Genomic DNA, 23,955 nt, shown 5'->3' with positions numbered 1-23,955 from the left:
CAGCAGACCCAGTTCTGCATGCGTAACAACTTAATTGAATCCTGTCCTCTGTGAGTCTCAAAATCTGGCAGGTTGCTGGAGTTGCAGGCTTCAGACTGTTTTATGACATACTGTGCATTTGTTTTTCATGTTTCCAGATGCTGATGAATGCTCTGTAGGAAACCCATGTGGAAACGGAACTTGTACGAATATTATTGGAAGTTTCGAATGTTCTTGCGAGGAAGGGTTTGAGCCAGGACCGATGGTGACATGCGAAGGTGAGTGCCACTGACTCCTTCCAGAAAGGACCGAGTGGGCTTCTTCAGAAGGCATGCTCAGTCCTGACATCCATGATTTTCAGTAGGCTGTTGTTCTCATTAGTGAGAAGGAGTGAGATAACCAAGTAGTGAGTAAGTCCAATATTTTGTTCTAGGCATAGGGCAAAGCCATGGCTGCTTGAGTTTAGAATGAAATAAAGACAGCAGATTCATGAGTTGAAAGGAGGAAAGAGGAAAAGGTGCAAGCTGAGTGTTAGGATTTCTTCATATTTATTATTATTATTATTATTATTATTATTATTATTATTATTATATTTTTTATTTATACCCTCCCCTCCCCAGCCAAGACCAGGCTCAGGGCGGCTAACAACCAATAATAAAAACAAGTTGAATAAATGCAACTTAAAAACAAGATTAAAATACAGCATTAAAATATTAAAATGCAGCCTCATCACAGGAGAAAGGAAAAAGAAAAAAGAAAGGGGGGGGGAATCAAATTGGCTCCAAGCCAAAGGCCAGGTGGAACAACTCTGTCTTACAGGCCCTGCAGAAAGAGATCAGATCCCGCAGGGCCCTGGTCTCAAGAGACAGAGCATTCCACCAGGCCGGAGCCAGTGTTGAGAAGTGTTTTAGTCCTTAATGGTACTAATAGGCATACTCTGAGGAGCTTGATTGGGATTTGGACTCAGTTAATAGCTTCTTCCCCCCCACCCCCGAGCCCAGTTCCAAAATTCAGCAACTCAATTGCCTTTCTGATGACATCTCAGCATAATGAGCCCCAAACATCCTCTGTTACCACCCAAACACACTCGCAGGCTCCCATCAGTCTCTTCCTTTTACCCCTAACTAAACTTTTCAGTGGCAATTGGGGCCTTTGTGCAGGGACTCTGAGACATACAGCTTTGCAGCATTCATGAGTACTCAGGAACATCAGTCACCCTGGAAATGCCATCTCCCAAGGCTCCTTGTATCTGGGATGCTGTAACGTGCATGCTTACATCAGTATCCCAGTTTGGATATGAAACTTCCAGGAACCTGATTTCCATGAGTATGCAAAATCTTGGTTTATCTTCTGAGGCATAGAATAACACCTTGGGGAAATGACTTGAGGTTGTATCCAGCACTTGTCCTACTCTGAGTAGAACCAAGATCATATATAGCACCAATTCTTTTGACAATATATTTACATTGGTATCATAAAAAATATTCAGTAGCAATAATTTTGGACAACAAGCAATAGTTTCTTTAGTCATATTTGTCATTTCTGTCAAAATTAAATCTCAAAAATCTTGCACCAACTGACAATCCCAGTACAAAAGCTAATATGCGGTGCTTTTTTCTAGAAAAATAAGGTGCTAGACTTAATAAGTTTTCAAATTGTGATGTGTGATGTCCTGTGACCATAGGAATGTGTGTGTGTGTGTGTGAGAGAGAGAGAGAGAGAGAGAGAGAGAGAGATGAGTGAGGATAGATATAATGTTTGGGCAAAGACAATCTTAAGAAAGCAGAGATGCAGAAAAAAATAAAAATGAGTAGCATCAATACCTTGCAAGTTTGAAAACTTACCGGGTGCCCTAGATGGTTGAAGGGCACATTGAGCCAGGAGAAAGGTACAGCATGAGCCCAAATCCATTCTTTTCTGAAAAGGATTAAGAAGAGGGGGAGCCCTTAAGGTCCCTTGGTAGAAACATTAAAATCTGTTTTGTTTCTTAATTGCAGGAGAGTAGGCATAAAGGAGTAAAGCCATTTTTAGGTGCTTTTTTTAAAAAAAAATTGTTTATTTTGTATCTGGTTTTTATGTTTGTTTATACAGATGTAAATGAATGTGCCCAGAATCCTCTTCTTTGTGCCTTCCGATGTGTGAACACGTTTGGATCATATGAATGCAAATGTCCTGCAGGCTACGTCCTCAGAGAAGACAAGCGAATGTGCAAAGGTAGGATTCCTGGAAATTCTATTAATTATACAATACTGTCAGTCAAAGTCTCCTCTTGGTGTGTGTGAAGATTAATTACTTTTGCCTTCCAGACCAGTTGTTCCTGTTTTGGCATAATCATAAAAAGTTCCTTCTTAAAAGGAGAGTAGAACACTAACACATACATACATAAAAGGTAAAGGTAAAGGTACCCCTGCCCGTATGGGCCAGTCGTGTCCGACTCTAGGGTTGTGCGCCCATCTCACTTAAGAGGCCGGGGGCCAGCGCTGTCCACAGACACTTCTGGGTCACATGGCTAGCGTGACGAAGCTGCTCTGGCGAGCCAGCACCAGCGCAGCACACAGAAACGCCGTTTACCTTCCCGCTATAAAGCGGTACCTATTTATCTACTTGCACTTAGGGGTGCTTTCGAACTGCTAGGTGGGCAGGAGCTGGGACCGAAAGACAGGAGCTCACCCCGCTGCGGGGATTCGAACCACCGACCATGCGATCGGCAAGCCCTAGGCGCTGAGGTTTTACCCACAGCGCCACCCGCGTCCCCATTCATACATACATACATACATTTAGTTTATATCCCAGCTTTCCTCCAAGAAGCTCAGTGTGGTGTACATATTTCTCCCCCTCCCTGTTTTCAAAAAACCTGGATCATTAGTACCACTGATAAACAAATATTATGAGAGTGTCTTTGAGATGGCCACATCCCACAAATAAATCTGATCTAAACAGAGGAGTGTAACTACCTCTATTTAGAATCAGCGGCATAAAAATGATAAAGCCTTTCCTCCTCCCAGGAGGGGAGGGGTTGTGATCGGGAGATGATTCCCACGTCATGCAGGAGGCACTCCGCCCCCTGCTTCAACTCCCGGGCTGGCGCCACGCCCCTCCCCAGTTGGGCACCCAATAGGGAAGCTCGACGGGGGAGTGGCTTGCTGCTCAAACGCAGCCGCGCCAGCGATCCCCACCATTGCACACACATTTTCTTTGAGTCACCCACCCTCCATTCCCTTTAGATTAGCTGTTCCTGAGACTTTGCTATGGACCTCTGGTTGGTCGCCCTGTTTAACCAGGGGGCCTGGTAGGAGTTTTTTCCAATTGGCTAAATTGGCCCAGCCTCTTGGTTTTTTTCGCCTACCTCGTAGCAACCGTCACAACTTTTGTGGTATTTGGCGGTTAGGCATTGGAATGTGTTGTTGGTGTTTCGGGTGGCAAGGTGTGGCCATCGCCTTCCCCGACAATTTTGGGTATTCCGCTAAAGGAATCCGGCGGTCGTGGATCCTGTCCGATGCCCGTGTGGCGGGGGGCCATGGCACGACCCTCGGTGACATCAGGAAGAGAGCCTATAGTTGGATTAGCATCAACAGACTTCCCCTACTGGTGGTTAACCCCTCCTCAGACTCACCCCTCTACGAGTGGGTGGAGTCTAATGTTCCGTGGTCCAATGCCTAAGCCAATACCTTCTCACATGCTGTAATCAATAAAGTTGTGGCCTTTACCTTACCCATTAACCTTACATTCTGTGTCCACGTGTCTTTATTCCCCAAGCGGGGATCGGGTCCTCGAATCACAACACAGAGCTTGAACACAGATTATCTGCTTTTTTCTGATGTACACACTTCTTCCCAAAAGGTTACAGAGACAGAGTCACTGGTTGTTTTTACACTTTTGCTTTTTGAAAAGTAAGAATGAGCTATTTTGATCTTTCACCAACCTTCTGTCAACAATGCATATATCTTTCAGATCAGAATGAGTGCGAAAATGGAATTCACGACTGTGATTCAAAGCAAATGATCTGCAAAAACCTGATAGGCACATACATGTGCATATGTGGGCCAGGATTTCAGCGCAGACCAGATGGTGAAGGTTGCATGGGTAAGTAACGATGAATCACCTAGAAATTCTAATAGCAGATGGTGATTTCAGATTAATGTATGTACATGACTTAACTATAATAGATTCCGGAAAATATTTTTCTGTCTAGATATATAGAGACAGGGATTAGAACCAAGCTAAAATAGTTAGACTAACTAAATCAATGGGACTTAAGTTATGACTACCTATCCCAGTGATTTCAGTGGGACCTAAGAGCAATTAACTTCATCTGGAATACGGCACATGATTTCCAGAGGATAATTCCTTATAAATGCAAATATTATGTATGCTTGGTTCATATTGCTGATTCGTTCCTTGCTATACCATCCTTTGATACTTGGGTAGCAGGCTGCTCAAGAAAGTGTACCCAGAGCTTAGGTGACACTTCCTCTCTCATGTGAGTGATCTGTCATTTAGCATGAACCTTAGGGTTTTTCCTTACTTCTGCATGTCTCCTGCCAAAAAGCACAGGCCTGAGTGGTTTTCGGCTTGCGATGTGCTTTCTAGGCACAGGTCCCAGTGGATTTGCACTTTCTTCCAAAAAATCTGCTCTTTAGCACTAAATCAGAACAAACAGCAGTCTGTGGAAAACCCAATTGCCATTTGTTCCGATTCAGCACTAAAGATTGGATTTTCCTTGGGGAGGAAGCAGTAAGGAAAGTGGAGGGGTAGGATAAGCCCTTAGCTTAGTTTATTGTCCTTACAGTTTGGAAAGAAGCATATAAAGCACAACAGTGCAGTGCCTAGTAAAGCTCATAAGATCCGAACTTCCACGGGAAAATATGTATTGTAATGTGCCATGAAAGCACCAGAGAATAAGTTAAGATCCTTAGCCATCCAAGGGCAAAACTAGATTAAGTGCTGGAAATCTGCAGCTGAATCTACCATATCTCTTCATATTACTTTGAATAATATGGTAATGTGTTGTCCGCTCACCCTCTTGGTGCGGTGGTGTTGCAGGACAGCACAGGCTCCTCCAAGGCGAGGGATCTCAGGATCAGCATCCTGTCTGGATAGGAGGCATGGGCATAGCCTGCGCCACCTGTCAGGAGCCAGATCCTAGCCTGCACTCAGGATTGGCAAATGGGGATGCAGTCTTGAATACCGGCTGGACCAAGGGGCAGAGCTGGCAGAGCAGGAAGGCTTCCCTCAGGTCCGCTCCCTGGCCCCTCCTCCAGGCCCGCACCTGGAGCCCTTACCTGTTTTCCCTCGTCAGGTTCCCCACCCCACCCTCCCTTGGTTCAAGCTGCTGGCCAAATGACCTTGCTGTGGCTACGGTGGTTGACATATTTTGGGGCCGGGTAGGAATTTGTCCACCAGGCAAATTGGCTCCAGCTTGGTGGTTTTGCCTACCTCCTGGGAATTGTCACAACTGGGTTGTGCATTGGGGCAATCCTTGTCATGGATGGAGGGGAGGTTGTACTCTCTGCCTGCGCCTCCAGATGCTGTTAAAGGGGTCTGGGGGGAGTTGCCATGTCCTCACACCCAGTTGGGGACGATGGCCAATGATGCTCCCCTAGACAGTGGTCCCTGTGGGGGGTCACCCTATTTGATGTAAGCCTTGGGAACCCCTGCTCAGATTGACCTATGCGTCACTTCTGGCAGATGGACCAGAAGTATTTTGATTGCCCCATGCCCAAGCCAAACCTCTTTCATCTGTATTCAATAAAGTTGTGGCCTCAGTTGTCTTTTAACTTTCAGAGGGTTGGGGAACTGGGGAGCACGACATCTGGGCCTGCAACTGGATTGATCCAGTTCAGCCTCCACCCATCTGCTTTTAAAATAAATTAAAAGAGACAAGAGATCTGACCACAGATTGTCAATAATTCATCTGGTTTGACCCTAAGATAATAAAGCATCAATACATATTGTCCTGCGGAAAGTCATAGGAAACAAATGTAATTGTATATTTCGATCCATTTTTGAACACTCATGGTAAGTATAGTTTAAATGAGAAGTCAGGTTTTTTTTGTTGCGCTTTAAAAATCTTCCTATAAATATATATTGCTTTCGAATCAAGTTAACAGCTAGCTGCATCTTCATGTAGATGTGGAAATACTAATGGTGATAATTTTGTGGCATATCCTTAAAAATATACAGATGAGAATGAATGTCAAACCAAACCTGGATTGTGTGAACATGGACGGTGCGTAAACACACAAGGAAGTTACAAATGTGAATGCCATGATGGTTTCACCGTCAACGAAGCTCAGAATGAATGCATAGGTAGGTGTGGGGCCAGAGAAAAGTGGAATGGGTCAGAGCAGTATTTTTTATCTTTTACTAGTGAACTCCCCTACTATCACAAAATCTGTTAACTGAGCATGTTAAATTCAGCTGAAATTTACTGTGTTATCTGTTCAGCTGTCATAGGGAACTACTGGGTACATTACTTCAAATATTTATCTACATAACTTTAGGAGGGCCAGAATTGTGTGAATCTAGCTATTAATCTGCTTCTGTTTTTATGTAATCAAACACTGAATTGTTCTGTTGTTACCTAACAATTATTTGGAATATTCTAACTCTGGTTATTTCTTCCTTTGTGTCTTCTTTGGATTCTTCACTCAATGACTTTTCTTTTTTTCTTCCAGACTTAATGTCCTCTTTCTTATTGCTGCCTGGTTTTCATTCTTCCTGTTACAGTTGCTAAATATGGCTAAGTATGCCCTTCTTTCTCTTATAGTCCTGCTTCAGTCCCTGTCTCCCTCTTTCCTGCTCCCCAAAATCAGAGTCTCTTTGTCAGCGTTTTGCAAAAGACGTTCATTTGCTTTGCAGACAAGAGAGAAGGCTACTGCTTCACTGAAGTCTTACAGAGCATGTGCCAGATTGGATCGAGCAACAGGAACCCTGTGACCAAATCTGAATGCTGCTGTGATGGCGGGCGTGGATGGGGACCCAACTGTGAGATCTGCCCCTTCCTGGGCACTGTAGCTTTTAAAAAACTTTGTCCTCTTGGCCGTGGATTTACAACCAGTGGCGACGGTATGACTGTTTAAGAAACTTAAGCACCAAAAATATAGATTCAACTAGACATTTAATTTGTAGCTAGGTGGCCTGGGCCACATGCCTGAAGTTCATAGGGCTAGACAGTAGCACATCAGCCTTTAAAAAAACAACAAAAACTGTTTTGAGAAGGTCCAGCTGAGAACAATGAAGCCAAAGATGCACTTAACTCTTCCCATGGCAGCAGTTTAGCCACCCTAAATTGCCTCCTGAAGTGGCTTTTCATTTATTTTTATTTAATTGAAAGGTCACCATACACTTGTATGTAACATGTACTGTATTTTTCGCTCTATAAGATGCACCCGACCATAAGACGCACCTAGTTTTAGAGGAGGAGAACAAGGAAAAAAATATTCTCTCCCTCTCTGCGCAGCGCCCCTTCAGCAAAGTGGGAGGAGAAATGGAAGGGGCTCCGTTTCTCCTGCCGCTTTGCTGAAGAGGCACTGTGCAGAGAGGGAAAGCTGCGCAGCGCCTCTCCAGCGAAGTCAGAACAGCAAGAGGGATCGCTGTGTAGTGAAAGCAGCAGTCCCTCTTGCTGTTCTGGCTTCTGGGATAGCCATGCCAAGCCTCTTCAGGGCAGGGGAAGCGTTCCTCCCGTTGCCCCAAAGAGGCTTTGCGCGGCTATCCCGGAAGCCAGGAGAGCAAGAGGAATCGGTGCGCACCGATCCCTCTTGCTCTCCTGGCTTCCGGGATAGCTGTGCAGCCTGCATTCGCTCCATAAGACGCACACATATTTCCCCTTACTTTTTAGGAGGGGGAAAGTGAGTCTTATACAGCGAAAAATACAGTAGTTTGGCCCAAGTAGTAGCAGGTTTCATTGACTAAAGTACTGAAACACAAGCCATGAAATCATTTCTGGGGTTAAGCATTGCCTGCCCATTGAGAGCCCTGGTATTTGAGACTCAAGTGAATGAGGATTGGGGCAGACGCAGGACTGCTTCTTCCATGCAATCCGAGCTGTTCTTGGGGGGGGGACCCCAAAACCAAACAAACCTTGGAAAGGGCAATTTCTCTTTCAGGATCTAGCCTCCCTGTTATGTACCAACCAAAGCAGCCAACCAAAAAGCTTTCCCTTCCCACATGCTGTTGTAGTTCAGGAACAGCAAAGGCCAAGGGAAAAATAGAAGATCCAGTGCTGCAGAAACAAAGAAACAGTCTAGCAATAGGCAATGTAACATGAAGGAGTAGCAAAAGAGGGTATGGGTGAGTAGCAGACTTTGGGTGATAATGGCCATTGCAAGTAAGTGCATGTGTTTGTGTTGGGGGTATCTAGCTCACATAGGTGTTGGCCTTTCAGCTTGTTTCTATTGCTTTGACTGTTTATCCACTGGTATGTCCAACAGTGTCTATGCAGGAATGTCCCTTACAATAATGTTATTTGCACATTTCCCCTCCCCTGCCTTCCTGCTGTTCAGACTGGCAGGAGGAAGTGAAAATATGGCCTAAGGGTCAGAACATGGTCATAAAGCACACTATGTGATTCCCACATCTAGCTGGGAGAAGAAATGTAATGACTATGGCTCAATGCATTACTTGGGTTGTGAGCCAAGTGGAAAGGTCAGCATTTGCTAAACTTTAATTGACAACTCCTAGGTCTGCTGTTGCTCCATTAGTTCCATCTCATTTTGAGGTTTCTTCCTTCATTGTGAAATTGCATGAAATCGCCAGTTTTCCTTTTTTTATATATACAATCCTCCTAAATTGTAGGATCAATGTTTTTCTCTTCACTGATAAGTTACTTTTGTCTCCTGCAATAGCACAAGAGTAGCACTGAACCCAGGTATGCCGTTTTCCCCCTTTTGTTTTGCCTTCTCTATAGTCCTATTTATTGAATTTCAGATATTGACGAGTGCAAGGTTATTCATGATGTTTGCCGGAATGGAGAATGTGTCAACGAGAGAGGATCATACCGCTGTAATTGCAAAGAGGGCTATACTACAGATATAACAGGCACACTTTGTATAGGTAGGTTTCTCTCATTATATATGCAGACATAATCATTTCATTTATCTTTCCTTTCTGGTAAAGATGGGTGAGGAACTATGTTGCTGTACTGTGACTTCCATCACCCCGATCATTGTTTGTCTTGTTTCACTTTAGATCTGAATGAGTGCAACCTGTCTCCAAAGCCTTGCAATTTCATCTGCAAAAATACAGAGGGCAGTTATCAGTGCTCATGTCCAAAAGGATACATTTTGCAGGAGGATGGGAGAAGCTGCAAAGGTAAAAGTTGCTCATATGTGGATATTGTTTGAAAGGTGTATCTATACATGTGGTAAGAGCTAGTTTACTTGCAAGGCTATTTTGAGAAGGAATAAAGGGATAAAGTGGCTGACAGCAAGTTCTCTTGCAAGCTTCATTGCCTCTCTCCCCCCCCCCTTAAATTGGCAAGTAAGGGAACAGATAGAGCCTGTCATTGGCCTCGATTTTACCTTGGGTTACCCAGTTGCAGACCCTAAGCATAAACAAGAAACAACCCAAGCACATGCAGAATTTGTGTTATGGAAAACAAACACCTTTTCTGCATTAGTGAAAGACAGAATTGTCCCCCTAACATGCTCATAGTTGAGTGCATTCTAAGAGGATAATATGAAGCAATCTTGAATGTGAATGCACTCGCAACTAATCAAATGCACACTCCTGAGATAAATGTGGCAGTGAATTGCTTTGGCTTTGAATTTTCTTTTCAATTGTATTGATACTTCACTGTTGTAAACCACCCTGGGGGCTCTTTTTTAGAGTTGAACAATGGCACAAAAATGTTATATAAATAAATTTTACCAGGTCCAGAAGAATAGAAAGAATGTTCCATCAAAAGTGACAAGGGCAATGCTCCTTGATACTTTCTGCTTGGCTGGATTTACATCTTATGGTTCACTCTGCTCCTTTGCCTTTATGAAGAAGAGAAATTGAAAAGTGTATGTTTTCCTTTTAGATCTCGATGAGTGTGCAACCAAGCAGCACAACTGCCAGTTCCTTTGTGTCAACACCATTGGGGGCTTTACTTGTAAATGCCCCCCTGGATTTACTCAACATCATTCAGCGTGTATTGGTGAGTAACAAAGAAGATTGAGATTTATTTGTTTTTTTTCTGTCTCGCAGGCATTGCTGCTGGACACACTACAATATCATAATATATGACAATGGCTGGCAACTAGATTGGCCACAACACCAATCTAGAGCAGACTACATGGTTGAAAGGCCAAGACCTTTCTGCATTTCCCCATTACATATTTCCTCTATTATATTCATATATTCATGACTGATTACTGGTCTGGATCTTTCTCCATCACTTGACCTATCAAGGAAGAAAGAAGTGTTTGTGATGACACAACTCAAATACGTCTGACAGTTTTCACTTCCTACAGCCACTTGAATGGATGCTATTGAGGATTTATACTTTTTATAGGCAAAGGCATAGCCAGAAGTCCACAATTTGGGCTTGCCTAAGTAGCCAGACATTATTTGTGGTCACCGCCAACCCTTTCTCTCCTCCAATTCCTGTGGCATATGCAGAGCACTTGGGGAAACCTTCCCCCACAAAGTCTCAGGGAACTGCAGAGAACGTACGAAATGGAAAGCATAATCTGCTTTTATGTTGGGAGGCAGAAACAACGCACTCTAGTGGCTTCTGTAAAACTCAAATTGTTGTCAGTGTGTTGAGTATCCAGAGGATGGGAGAGGAGCTTAGTCCAGAATATGGTTAGTTGCCACGGGCAGCACGTCAAGTGGATTTGAGAAATCCTAGTCATAGATGAATTGCAGACCAAGAGGAGATATAATAGCCATCTTCAAATATCTAAGGGGTTGTCACATGGAAGATGGAGCAAGCTTGTTTTCTACTGCTCCAGAGGGTAGGAGAAGAAAGGAGATTCTGACTAAACATCAGGAAGAACTTTCTGGCAGGAAGAGCTGTTCAACAGTGGAACGGGCTCCTTTGGAAGATGGTGGACTCCCCTTCCTTGGAGGTTTTTATGCAGACCTTGGATGGCCACCTGTCATGGATGCTTTGGTTGAGATTCCTGCGTCGCAGGGAGTTCGACTAAATGACCCACCATGCCCCTTCCGATGCCAATTCTGATTCTACTGTTAGTTGTCCACAGGGAAGATTTGACCACAAGCTCCCAACTGGCCACAGGATGGTGTTGGGGGAGGGGGTGGAAAACTGGGGAAAGGGAAAAATGGGAAAAAACATGGCTATCTGGCTGAACCCTGAACAGGAGCACTGCACGCTGCAACATTTTGTAATATGCCACTTATAGAATAAGTCAACAAACACCACTATTGCCTCATTACGTGAACCATCTTTTGAACACCACAACACATACATAACTAGCTGTAAAGTAACATAACATGAGATGTAATAAAACTGTAATTTTAATCGTCATATCAAAAAGCACAGTTCCTGATGGCAACATATCGTATCTTCTATATGTATTGGTATCGTAAACTCCAAGGATTGTCAAGTCCAAAGATTACAATGCAGTTCCTATTGGCAATGCCATTTCATGCTGATATCTTCCTTCTGCATCGTCCTACGTCTTAAAAATGTAACAAGCAAAACTACCTTCTGCATCGTCCTATGTCTGAAAGGGTGACAAACGGAACTAATTAGTAACAAAAGGCAGCTAATGGTAGAATAGTTCTCAGGATACACCCTTGTTTCGCCCATTGGGCTTCCTTAGCGACAAGGTTTCCAGGAAATTCCTCAGTGAGTTTTTCAGTCAAAAGTAGAAAGTAGTCCTTAGGAACGCAGAAGTTGCCATTCAAAGGCACTCAATGTCAATGACCATTAAAACTATGCTTATATAGTTGCAGGCAATTAGAATTGAACATTCTTAAAGAGACATAATCGCAGTGATACTCAACTGATGGAAATCCAATGCATTAAGTATTCCACGTCTTCATTTACATATTATCATACTTTTTTCAACTTAAGTGCAGCATTCCACTTGTAAAATATGAATTCTAAACACTGGCTTTCTATGTATACCCTTAAATATAATGCACAGGTGTTTCTCCCTGAATTTCACACAATATTCTAAGATAGATCTTGAATCCAGCCTCATGCTCACCAGATCCAAACCATGCATTTCCCCATTGCATTTAAAACACAATCAATGCACATTAAAAGCACATGACTTCCCTCAAAACAATTATGGGAACTGTAGTTGTCCCCCGCTTCACAGAACAATTTCTATCACCTTTAATAAATTGCAGTTCTCAACATTCTTTGGGGGAACCATGTGTTTTAAACGTGCATTGAATGTGCTTCAAATATGTGACATATATCTGGCCTGGTGTTGCTGTCATTGTAAAGATCCAATGAAAATATCTTCTCAGATCATACTTGTTATAAATCTTGTACACTTACCTTGTTTTCCATGGTTTGAATATGAAAGATGAATAATGAGTCTGTATTCTGAGATGAGAGCTTTTCACAATAGAGGTTGTTTAGTAGTCATTTTCAAGATGAACAAAAATTGAGCAAACCAGCTGACTTCTCCACCTATTTCCCTTTTAGATAACAATGAATGTGCCACGGATGTCAATCTTTGTGGGTCTAAAGGTGTTTGTCAAAACACACCTGGAAGCTTTAGTTGCGAATGCCAACGTGGCTTTGCACTGGACCAGACTGGAGCCAGCTGTGAAGGTACAGATGTTGGACACATGTGGTCTACTATTCTTTCATCTGTTACTGTGTGATTAGTGCATCCCATGTAAATAGGCAGTAGATGTACCGTAATCCCCAAGAGCAACTTGGGGGTCTCTTGGGCTTACACAAAACATTTTGAAATCACGGCAGAAGCTTCCCTTGTAGAAAATTGGTTAAGTTGCCTTTAGTGGGAAAGGCATGACACCCTGTCATTAAATGACAGCTGTTTTCCATTTAAAGGATGGTACTGCCCATTGTGAGTTAAATCAATGCATGCGGGGAAAGCTGTAACTCGTATGCTATAATGCATACGCACAGATACAAGCAAATATTTGTGGAGTTGATTATGATACAGGTTTTCCTAGTGACTAGAGAAATAATTCAGAAATGTACTTTCATTTTATAGATGTTGATGAGTGTGATGGGAATCATCGATGCCAACATGGTTGCCAGAACATAATTGGAGGATACAGGTGCAGTTGCCCACAAGGATATCTCCAGCATTACCAGTGGAACCAGTGTGTCGGCAAGTCTCTTTTTTTATTGTCAGAGGAGACAAGATAGTTATGGGGTTAGATTGCAGTATTGTTTATTGTTGTTTGCGTCTTAATTTAGTAGGTTCAGAGGAAATTTCTGCACAGTGGGTCAGCAATTTTGGGGGGCCCAGGTGCAAATTAAGAAACTCTCATGGGCACCACACACACACACACACACACAGCAGCCTGTTCTATTGCCTATAACAGAATGCTTCTTTCAAGCATAATTTTTGGGGAGGGACACTGTGGGTGTCAGGGAATGCCTCTGCATCTGTGGGTGCTGTTGGCAACCCTTGCTGTGTGCAGTCCTATATAAGTTAACAATGGGTCTACATGTCCTTGTGAGTAGTTGAATGTTACAGAACAAGCTCCTTTACTCACCTGAAAAGCCCAGTGCACCATTAGTTATCTGTCACTCACTCCTTAGCCATTTATGTGAACTTTGCCATTGATGCCATTAGAGGAACTATTTTGGTGACAGTACATACATTTGTCAATGAGCTAACCCCAAAATGCTTCGGACAGAGTGCATACAGAAGCGCCATAATTTCAGCCCAGAATGGTGCTCATCTGCATTAGATTGCATAGGCTATTTGTGCCGGTGGGCACCGTGAAGGTCATCCAATGTAATATAGATACACCTAGGAAGGTTCCTTATACCGAATCAGACCATTGGTCCATCTAACTCTACATTGTCTACACTGACTGGCAGAGTGGCTCTCCAGTGTTTCAGACAGAGTGCTTTCCAGCCCTGCCTGGGGATACCATAATTGAAGCTGGGACGTTCTGCATGCAAAACTGATGCTCTGCTACTAAGCAACATTTGGCCCTTCCCCACTCAGGCCCTAGGGAGAATTATTTGACAGAATTCAATCATGAAATGATTTTTAAGGACTTGATGTTTTTTACTTTGGTGTTCTTGTGAATAACAACTTTGATTAATCCACCACTTCAAGGCAATAGATGGATTGCTTACCATGAGTGAGGTCTCCCATTTAAAAGTTAACTTGATTTTTGTGGATCTTATGTTGACATCACATAAATGCAGAGCTGTCAACTTTTCCCTTTTCTTGCAAGGAATCCTATTCGGAATAAGGGAATTTCCCTTTAAAAAAGGGAGACGTTGACAACTATGCATAAATGCAAATAGATCTGTCAGTGATCAACAGACACATTAATTAATACCTGTCAGGAAAAGCTTCCTATGGACTTCACGAACAATCCATTGCTGTTTCCAAATGCCCTTTGAGTTGTGTGTGTGGTTTGCTTTTTAAAAAAACTGTGGTAACAAACAAATTCATTTGTTCAAACCAGAGGCATTTTTGTTCCTTAAGCAACCTTTGGTGGTGATCTGTGCCTCTGCAGCCCAGCCAGTAAAATTGCTCATGGAGAAAGTTACTGATTACTTCTATTGTAGGGTGGGTGGGTTGGGTCCTTATGTGTTTTCAAAGTCATGGGAATGAATGTCCCAATTCCAATTTTTATTAGGAAATCCATCTAGAGGTATTTCTAGTATCTAATTCAATTGGTCCATCTGAGTTGCAGTTCTTTCCTGGAGTATGGTGACTCATACTGTGAGAATCAACCATGTGCCTGCCATTGTTTGCTTTCAAAAGCATATAAAAATGCCTTTCCTTGTTATCATTGCGCTGCTCTAAGGGAGGTCTCTGGTTTTAATTATGCTTAGGAAACCTTGCTGACATTTTTACACAATCTTCCATTTGGGAATGTAGATGTTTCAGCTCCAACAAGGGAATTTGACAATTACTCAAAAGTTGCTTTCATTCTGGAAAGATTGGATTAGGAGGGGACATATGATTTAAATTAAAAATTTAATTTGCTCTTTCAAGCTTTTCTGATTTTAATATTGTTGGGAATGGGGTAGCCCCAAAGACAAGCGGGTATAGTGAGTGTCTCAAGTTATTTTGGAAAGTTCAAAATTCTTCTGTTCTTTCAAATGAACCTGATGTTTTCCAAGATGATACTGTTAGACCCTTTATGTAGCTGAAAAAAGTTGGTGATGCTTTTGTCAGTTTTAAAATCAGATACAAGTATGCATCTGTGCCTTCTTATATGGTTAGCTTCACTGCTCTCATCTTTTCCAGTTTTCTGTCCTTGCTCACATTTGCCTTCACTCTCAAATACATATACCGTACTTAAGTCATAAAAATCAAGGGAAATTAAAATGAATTTAGCTTCCCTGATTGCTGTGGCTGTTGGTGCTCTTTTTGCTACCCATGAATGTTGATCTAGAATTAGACCTAGTATAATGTAGTACAGGCATAGGCAAACTCGGCCCTCCAGATGTTTTGGGACTAAAACTCCCATCACCCCTGACCACTGGTCCTGTTAGCTAGGGATGATGGGAGTTGTAGTCCCAAACATCTGGAGGGCCAAGTTTTCCTGTGCCTGATGTAGTAGGTTAGAGTCTAGGCTAAAGAGTCCCTGGTTCAGATCATACCTCTGCCACAAACTGTGCCCACATGTCCACCCTTGCCAGCTTAAGCTCAGCAGGGCTTTGGATATGATGGCTCAACTGTCTTTGGGTTGCATCCATAATTAATTGGTGAATTGGTTGATTATTTTTTTCTTTTCATAAGTAATAATTTTAATGAACTGCTATTTGAAAAGTAGACTTAAAAACATGTTCGGTTGTGTAGAGATTATATCTGTATGCACTGGAATCAGGTGACACATAAGATTAATTTGTAAATAATTAGAATAGCAAACTCTTAATTCAGGCTTGTAGGGACGCAAGTGGCGCTGTGGGTTAAAGCCTCAGCGCCTAGGGCTTGCCGATCGAAAGGTCGGCGGTTCGAATCCCTGCAGCGGGGTGCGCTCCTGCTGCTCGGTCCCAGCGCCTGCCAACCTAGCAGTTCGAAAGCACCTCCGGGTGCAAGTAGATAAATAGGGACCGCTTACCAGCGGGAAGGTAAACAGCGTTTCCGTGTGCGGCTCTGGCTCTGGCCAGAGCAGCGATGTCACGCTGGCCACGTGACCCGGAAGTGTCTCCGGACAGCGCTGGCCCCTGGCCTCTTAAGTGAGATGGGTGCACAAGCCCAGAGTCTGTCAAGACTGGCCTGTACGGGCAGGGGTACCTTTACCTTTTACCTTTAATTCAGGCTTGGGTTACAGTACATGTTAGTTCACTGTAATGATTTAGCTGCTCCACCCAATCTAGACCATTGTGATTTCTAGTATTTTTGGCTCCACCTTCTTTACCAGAAAACTCCATACCGGCTACAGTTGCTTTGTGAGAGAGATGTGCTTCACAGTAATATAAATCTGAATGTCTAATCTGCTTCGGTTGCAGATGAAAACGAATGCCTCAGTGCCCATATTTGTGGTGGAGCATCTTGTCACAACACTCTGGGGAGCTATAAATGCATGTGCCCTACTGGATATCAGTTTGAACAGTTCGGTGGAGGTTGCCAAGATGTCAATGAGTGTGGCTCTTCACAAGCCCCATGCAGCTATGGTTGCTCAAACACAGAAGGTGGTTATGTCTGTGGATGCCCACCTGGGTATTTCCGAATAGGACAAGGGTAAGAGGATTCTTACTTTGAAATGCACAGGTTCTAAATGTAGTAGCAGAAGATCTATAAGCATTTATCTGAGTTCGTTGTAGACCAGCAGATGCTGCGGGTGAGTGAGCCGAGGAGAGAATATGGAGGCTACAAGGCTCCCATTCTTTTCTGAAGGTTGTATCCGCAAACAAAAGGCAAACAATGAGGCAAACAAAAGAATTTGTATAATATGAGTTGGTTCACAAATGTATGCATGATCTTTCATCAATTGATAACTCAGCATTTAATGACTCGCAGGTAAATGTGTGAGCTGCCTCTGTCGATGCATGAAGTGTTATTCTGCATGTGTATCATGTCTCTCTCTGTGTGTATGTAGGTGTACACACACACACACACACACACACACACACACACACACACAAATGCATGCATATACATCCATCCATACACGTACATGGTCTGGATTTGAGTGGGTTGTAAACAGTGAGGCCAGAGGGAAAGGAGATGCAAGAAGAATATAGAGTCAGTGACCAATACATCATTGTCATTGGCTGCTGTTCATCACACTGCCCCCACTTTTCTTCATTTCATTGTTGTCTGACCTCACTGTTTACAAATCCCCTTCCCCAACCATGAGTGTGTGTGTAGATTTTGTTCCTAATGTTTTGCTACAGATTGTACTGAAAGTGTTGTGGCTGACGTTTTTCTGTCCTTTCCATTTTTCAGACATTGTGTTTCTGGAATGGGGCTAGGTAAGGGTCACGGCCAGGATCTATCTGCCAGCAGCGAAGTAGATGACAATTCACTTTCTCCAGAAGCATGCTATGACTGTAAGATCAATGGCTATCCTAAGAGGGGAAGGAAGCGACGAAGCACAAATGAAACAGATGCACTCGATGCAGAGGTAACTAACCATTCACCATTCCTGGGATGGGTAGGGTTTGTGTAACTTCAGAAGAGTCTTTCTGAGCCCAGTTCCTTCGTTAACTTTTCAGCAATATCACCTGAGGTTCATCTGGTTAAAGTTTTGAATTTGCTTTCACAATGGTCATATTCACACATAATGCTTGGCATAGTAAGCCATATGGATGCGTGCTAGAGCTCACAAGCTGAGCACTCTACCTTCATTCCTCCCTTTAAATGAGCAGGTAAACAAACCATGAAGGAGATAGTTCATTAGCATGATACCTTCCTCCCTGGATCATCACAACTGCTAAGCTGTCAACAAACAATGGTTTGAGGCAGGCTAGCAACAGTGGTTTCTTAGTGCAAAATAAATCATGAGCCTCATATATGAGTTATACCACTGGTCCATCTCGCCACTTAGATATGTAGTGTATATAACACAAGGTTGTTGTGCATCTAACCTGAGATTCATGTTTATACAGGTGCAGCCTAATTGACTAGCTGTTGCGTGACCATTCATAAGCAGAAGCTTCGTTCCTTAGATGCACTGATTTTTCTGTGGTCTATAAAAGCTCATGTCACATTAAGCCAATATGACTTCCAAACACTTGGAAGGGGTATGTTTATGTGAAAATGAAGCTCAGATGCTGTGGCAGCTGCATCTATCAGTGGGGGTCTTCTGATGTCGTTGCCAGTTTTGAGAGGGGTCAGCTTTCGCAGGCTTTCACTGACATGCTCATTTCCTGTGCAGTGTCAGCACTAAAAGTGCCACCCAGCTCTGGAGCAAGAAAGCTTCATTGTATGAGATACTAGCATGTAGCTCATGCATTGGTAGCTCATGTTTGGTCTTTTAAATAGTTTTTGTCGTGGGCATGTGCAATGAGGGTGCTTCTTCTGTCCCCCAAAGGCATTTCCTTCCTCAAATAAGATGCATTTTGGCTGGAAGCCAAGTACCAAATTCAGCTCAGCATGGCCTTGAAGCTCAGACCAGCAGGAACTCACCATGAGATAATTGGAAAGAGCAGCAGAGTTTAGGTGACAAATAATTAGAATCAGAAAATAAATACTGTAGAGAAAATCTGCTACAGCACTCAAACAGTTCCCTTTTCTCCCCAGTATCTTATTTTGCCAAATGATAGTAATAAAAATCATTTGACAGTTTGGCAGAATAAAGCAATTTTGAGGAGATTTTCCTGCGGAAGCTCTTCTGACTTTCCAGTTCTTTAAACAATATAATCAGATGCAAACTTTACAGGCGCCTCAAACTGATCCTTATCACAGCTTCTGAGAACGAAGCATAGTAATCAGCCTGTTGGATGATGGTGTATTTCTCCAGTTCTAACAACCATTAGCCAAAGACCTGCATTTCCTTTAATTGTATTTCAATAACTGTATATGTACTTTAGGACTCATCTTTTGCTCTGATCTAAATTATCTCATCCTTGTTCCTATGAACAGGGATCAAAGAAGCAGAAAGTGCTAGATGGTACAGAAAGGTGACAAATGCAACAACTATTGCAGAATACCATGTCACCTTAAAAGTATAATTGCTTATGGGCTCCTCCGGCAGTTCTGGAAATCTAAAGCCTTCATGTTTGTGTTGTTGGTTCACAAAGAGGATGTGAGTGAGCTGGAGGCGCATGGTGACATGTTGAATGGTCACCCATGCTGTCTGGACTTCCAGCCAATTAATACTTTTGGGGCTCTTGCTAAAGATCATTATGCCTGGGTCACATGTCCCTTACAGTGGGCTTATGAACCCTGCAGACTTGCATCTGTGGTGACAACTGGGTGTGATGCTTGGACCATGTGGTTATTGGGGAGGTCAGCATGCACAGTCCTGGGATTCATGTCATCAGTTTGATGTCTTACTTTTTGGAAGACATTAGTAGCTTGGCAGCTGCTTTTATCTTTATGATGCAATCTGGGGTGAGAGAGAGGCCAGACGTTGATATGTATCTATGAGTGTGCCAAGATAAATCAATTGTGGCATTGGAACAAGGTGGTTCTTGGGATTATGAAGCCATTAGTCTCTAGGGCCATCATGGTGTTGGAGAGGTGCTGGTGTGCCTCTTCCAGGCTTGGTGACCAAATGGGGTTGGTTCATCAAGGTACAAGTGAATATGGTTACCCTGGAGGCAGAGGTGAGTCCACAGCGAGCATGATATTGGCGAATACTCTGTGAGAATAGACTATGCTGAACGGAAGAGTCTTGTACTAAAGCTGAGGTATTTATGGTGGGCAGGCTGGATGAAAACATGGAGACAGGCATCCCAGAGGTCGACTGATGTGAGGAAGTTGTCATGGTGGATTCCCTGATTGATCCTGATTTTTTTTGTAAAAAATTTTGGGAATTTGAAGTCCAGGACCGCTGCCAAGCTTTGCAGTCCTTTTTTGGCACTACAATGAAAGATGCAGTAGATGTCAAGAACTGGTTCAATGGCCATGTTAAGAAGATGCTGTATGTATGCAGTATGATTTGGTTCTTGGTTTGGCCCCTGGGGGCTGGTGCTGGAACGAAGTGGGATTGTGGCAGGACAAGGAACTCTATCCAGTATCCCTGAGAAGTGGTGTTGGGGTCCAGCAACCTGTCATTGAGGACTTAGAGGCATGGGAAGGTTTGTTCCAGGAATACTTTGGTCAGTAGTCGCGTTATCTGTCTTTGGAGCTATAGTTCCAAAAGAAACGGTGGATTGGTAGTGGGAGTAGCATCTTGAGCAGTGTTTCTCCTTTTCTTGTTTGACCTTCCATTTATGCTTTGACTCAACAAGGATATCCTTAAGGGTGTCCTCACCAAAGAGCTTACAGTCTCTGAAGCCTGTTGTGGCTTGGTTGATTTTAGATGCTGTGTCTGCTTTCCAGTGTTTCAGCCATAACATTCTGCAGGCAACCACTTCTGCTGGCATGGTGTGTGCAGTGAACTGGGTTGCGGGCAAGGTAACATCTTCAGCAAAGGCTGCTGATCTGGAGAGCTTAAGGAGTATCTTGCAGATTCCATCAGCGTCCTGCTGTGGATTGTTCAAGAGGTCATCAACCACTCTGGCAGGAGTGGACATAGGAGAAAGGGTGGGAGAAAGGAGAAGGAAGCTATTGCTTCAGGACGAGAGGGGCTTCAAGAACAAAGGAGAAGGCAATAGAGACGATTAAGCTGAGAAGAAAGCAGGTGCTCGCTTTGTTCAGGAAGAAACAAAAAACTGGCTGCGAGCGAGGCCCATGCGTGTGGTGGGTAGCTCCATATCTCAGAGGACTAAGCTGGCTGAGGGACCCCATCAGGGACAGCCTGATTTTATGTTTCAGTTTATAACTTCATTCTAACAAGACTCCTGCCCCAAGTCTCAGACAAGCTCTGCATGGGCCTGCCAGGAGCCGCCTACTTCCTGAACAGTTTGGTGTCCGGCAGGTGGAGCCAAAGCCCAACTCGGTACCCTAGGAAATATTCTGAGTAGCAAAATATTGTAGGCATCCCACATACTATCTGAATAGCTGGGATGGTTATTATGCATGTATGGAAAAGCAAGAAGAAATATATTAAAGCACTCTGTTCTTTCACAGGATCAGCCTGAGATGGAGACAGCAGTTAACCTTGCCAGCTGGGATATTGAAAAGCCAGCCACCCTTTCTTTCAACATCTCCGATCTTAATAACAAAGATCGCATCTTGAAACTGATCCCTGCTCTCACAACACTGACAAATCACAACCGATATTTAATAGACCATGGGAATGAAGGTGGTTTCTTTAGGATAAATCAGAAAGAAGGAGTAAGCTTCCTTCACTTAACAAAGAAGAAGCCAGTGCCTGGAACCTACTCATTACATATCAGTAGTATTCCGCTCTACAAAAAGAAGGAACTCAATCAGCTTGAAGATAAACATGACAAAGACTACCTCAGCGGTGAGCTAGGAGACAACCTGAAAATGAAAATTGAAATTTTGCTTCATTAATTCACGAGAGACCAAATAATTAAAGCCAAAGATAGCTAGTTGAGACTTGAATGTTTTATTTCCCAATAAAGTTCTCCATATCACAGGTACAATCCTTCATGAATACATTTGAACATGTGAGCACTATTCCATTTTGATGTAAGCAAGGTACAGGAAGAAAACTGTAGCTCACAACAACCACTTTCTCAGGCTTCTTGTAAGTATACTTACCTTGATATGCTGAATCTTGAATACCGGGACTGCTGTTGGAAGTTGGCCACTGATGCCGAGGCAATATCCTGTCAGCAGCGATGCAAGAAAACAAGCTCAATCAACGGATTCTTATGTTTTGTTTCTGTTTTTTTAAAAAATCTTAAAATCCGCTTCTCCAGCTACATCTTACTAGGTCAGCCGTTTATGATATCAAATTGGTGCTAGAAAATGTCCAACCTAGATTTTATAAATGCACTGTAATATATACACAACTTAGAAGCCAAAGAAATTGCAATTATTCCACCTAAATACATCAATCAACCAAAGTTTAGCTCAGTAGTTTATCTCAGTTATACCTATAATACAGTACATGTAAATTAAGTGTGTGTATACTGTAACCATGCTATTTTTATCCATGAAGCATTTGTAAACTAGAATAATAACACCCTTCATGTGAGGGTTTATAATGGTGCTTATAAGATCAACTACTTAACTGTATACACAAATCTGGTGATAACATTTATCAAAATGCACTGGGGTCAATGGCGACCATTAAACATTCTCAGAAGTCACATGACACAGTGCCATCCATAGTTACACCATGACATAATGTAACATGTCAAAGAGTACCTACCATCATTCATATCAACAAGGGTTCATTGTCAAATGTCACAATAAAACAGTTTTTTTTAGTTCATTCTGTGGCTTCATGTTCTTGCTAAAGTTACAGAAAACCATATGAAAAGCTAGATTCATGTGCATCCTAATATTCATTTTTATGTTTAAATTGAAGACAACTATTAATAAAAGCTACAAAATCCACATGGACAATTCAGTTTGCAGTTTGGTGGGGGAGAGTAGTGTACTGTGAATACTGCATTTACCAAAATAACCTGTACACCAATAACCTCTCTTAAAAGTATAAAATAATCATTTATCTCTAGAACTGAATAATTAGCAGTTTGGAATAAATATAACTATTAATCCCAAAAATATTTAGACAAATTCAAGGGTAGCCTTGTTGTTCCAAAGTAAATGCCAGTGTTTTCCCTCTCCAGAAAACAGTTATGTTAAGAGACAATCACATTATAATTTCTATTATTTCTACAAGAGTATAAAGTCAACTGATGTACCTTCTCCAACTGTAAAATGTGCTGCTCATTGTATTGCCGCGTGCTACCCCAATCTCTGAGTGGTGCAACATTCCAGGGGTTCCAGGCTCTTACGCCAGGTTCATATTTGCTTTGGAATGAGGTACAGCAGAGCCTCTGGTATCTATGATATATGGTATGCTTTTTTACACATATATACAACCTGAGCCTGTGATGGAGCAATTCACAGCATTAACACCCCAATAGAAATATATGTAAAGAATAAAAAAAATGTTCTTGGTATGAGCTTTCATAACAAACTTAGTTGGTCTCTAAGGTGCTACTGGAGAATTTTTTTATTCTTTACATATATTTCTACTGCATCAGACCAACATGACTACCTACCTGAACCCCAACAGAGTCTTGCTTCTCCCATAGCCCACAGCCTTGGAATCTAGCAGAAATCAGACATGGCTTTCTCCTTTTCTTTGCAGCCTGCAGTTTTGTTTCCAACTTCTAACTCATATAACAGGGGAGGGAGGCCCACCCATTTGTCCTGTCCTTCATCCCTGAACTAAAAAATCTTCAAATACAATAGCATGCAAGGATTTGCACCAATGGCTCTGGAATGATCAACGCTGATAAACATTCACCCATTGCAGTGGTAGGGAACATCTGGCCTGCAAGCCTAATTTGGTCCACCAGGCCCTCCCCATTTGGCCCATGAAGTCATATCAGTCAAGCCATTCCTACATATGTGATATCAGATGTGGGGCTAAAGGCCTGGCTCAGCCAAATGGAGTTTGCAGGCATTGCCATTCAGCTGATTTCAAAGGTCTGTGCAAAGGGCTTTGCAAGACCTGCTGATCAGATCTTGCAAAGTGTTTGCAAGACCCAGCTATCGGCTGAAAGGAGAAGAGAGCCTTTTTTTCATTCTGCTGACCACCCACTCCAAATTGGTGACTGATACTGCCAAAATTGGCAACACTAAATATATGTTGGAACTGACTGAATGGTCCCAGTCCAGTGACTGGAAC

General features: G+C 42.8%; 1 protein-coding gene across 3 annotated transcripts in view; it reads left to right on the top strand.

Annotated features, from left to right (window-relative positions):
• Positions 1–22,524, top strand: part of FBN1 (fibrillin 1) — a 215,608-nt gene extending 193,084 nt beyond the window's left edge. For 2 of the 3 annotated variants that reach the window (XM_079953094.1, XM_079953095.1), the window contains 13 exons: positions 138–257; positions 2,071–2,193; positions 3,931–4,062; positions 6,163–6,288; positions 6,841–7,047; positions 8,908–9,033; positions 9,169–9,291; positions 10,004–10,120; positions 12,593–12,721; positions 13,131–13,250; positions 16,574–16,805; positions 17,514–17,691; positions 21,246–22,524. In XM_079953094.1, the coding sequence (XP_079809220.1) occupies positions 138–257; positions 2,071–2,193; positions 3,931–4,062; positions 6,163–6,288; positions 6,841–7,047; positions 8,908–9,033; positions 9,169–9,291; positions 10,004–10,120; positions 12,593–12,721; positions 13,131–13,250; positions 16,574–16,805; positions 17,514–17,691; positions 21,246–21,635 (2,123 nt within the window). In that variant the 3' untranslated portion in view covers positions 21,636–22,524. Of the gene's footprint in view, positions 1–137; positions 258–2,070; positions 2,194–3,930; positions 4,063–6,162; positions 6,289–6,656; positions 6,821–6,840; positions 7,048–8,907; positions 9,034–9,168; positions 9,292–10,003; positions 10,121–12,592; positions 12,722–13,130; positions 13,251–16,573; positions 16,806–17,513; positions 17,692–21,245 lie in introns of those variants that run through there. The other variant, XM_079953096.1, reaches the window with a different exon arrangement.
• Positions 22,525–23,955: the final 1,431 nt, after the last annotated feature.

Source organism: Podarcis cretensis (genome assembly GCF_951804945.1).
Source record: "Podarcis cretensis genome assembly, chromosome: 14".
In the NCBI taxonomy this organism is placed as follows: domain Eukaryota; kingdom Metazoa; phylum Chordata; class Lepidosauria; order Squamata; family Lacertidae; genus Podarcis; species Podarcis cretensis.
The sequence above is the reverse complement of the archived record's forward strand: the minus strand, read 5'-3'. Positions and strand labels throughout refer to the sequence as shown.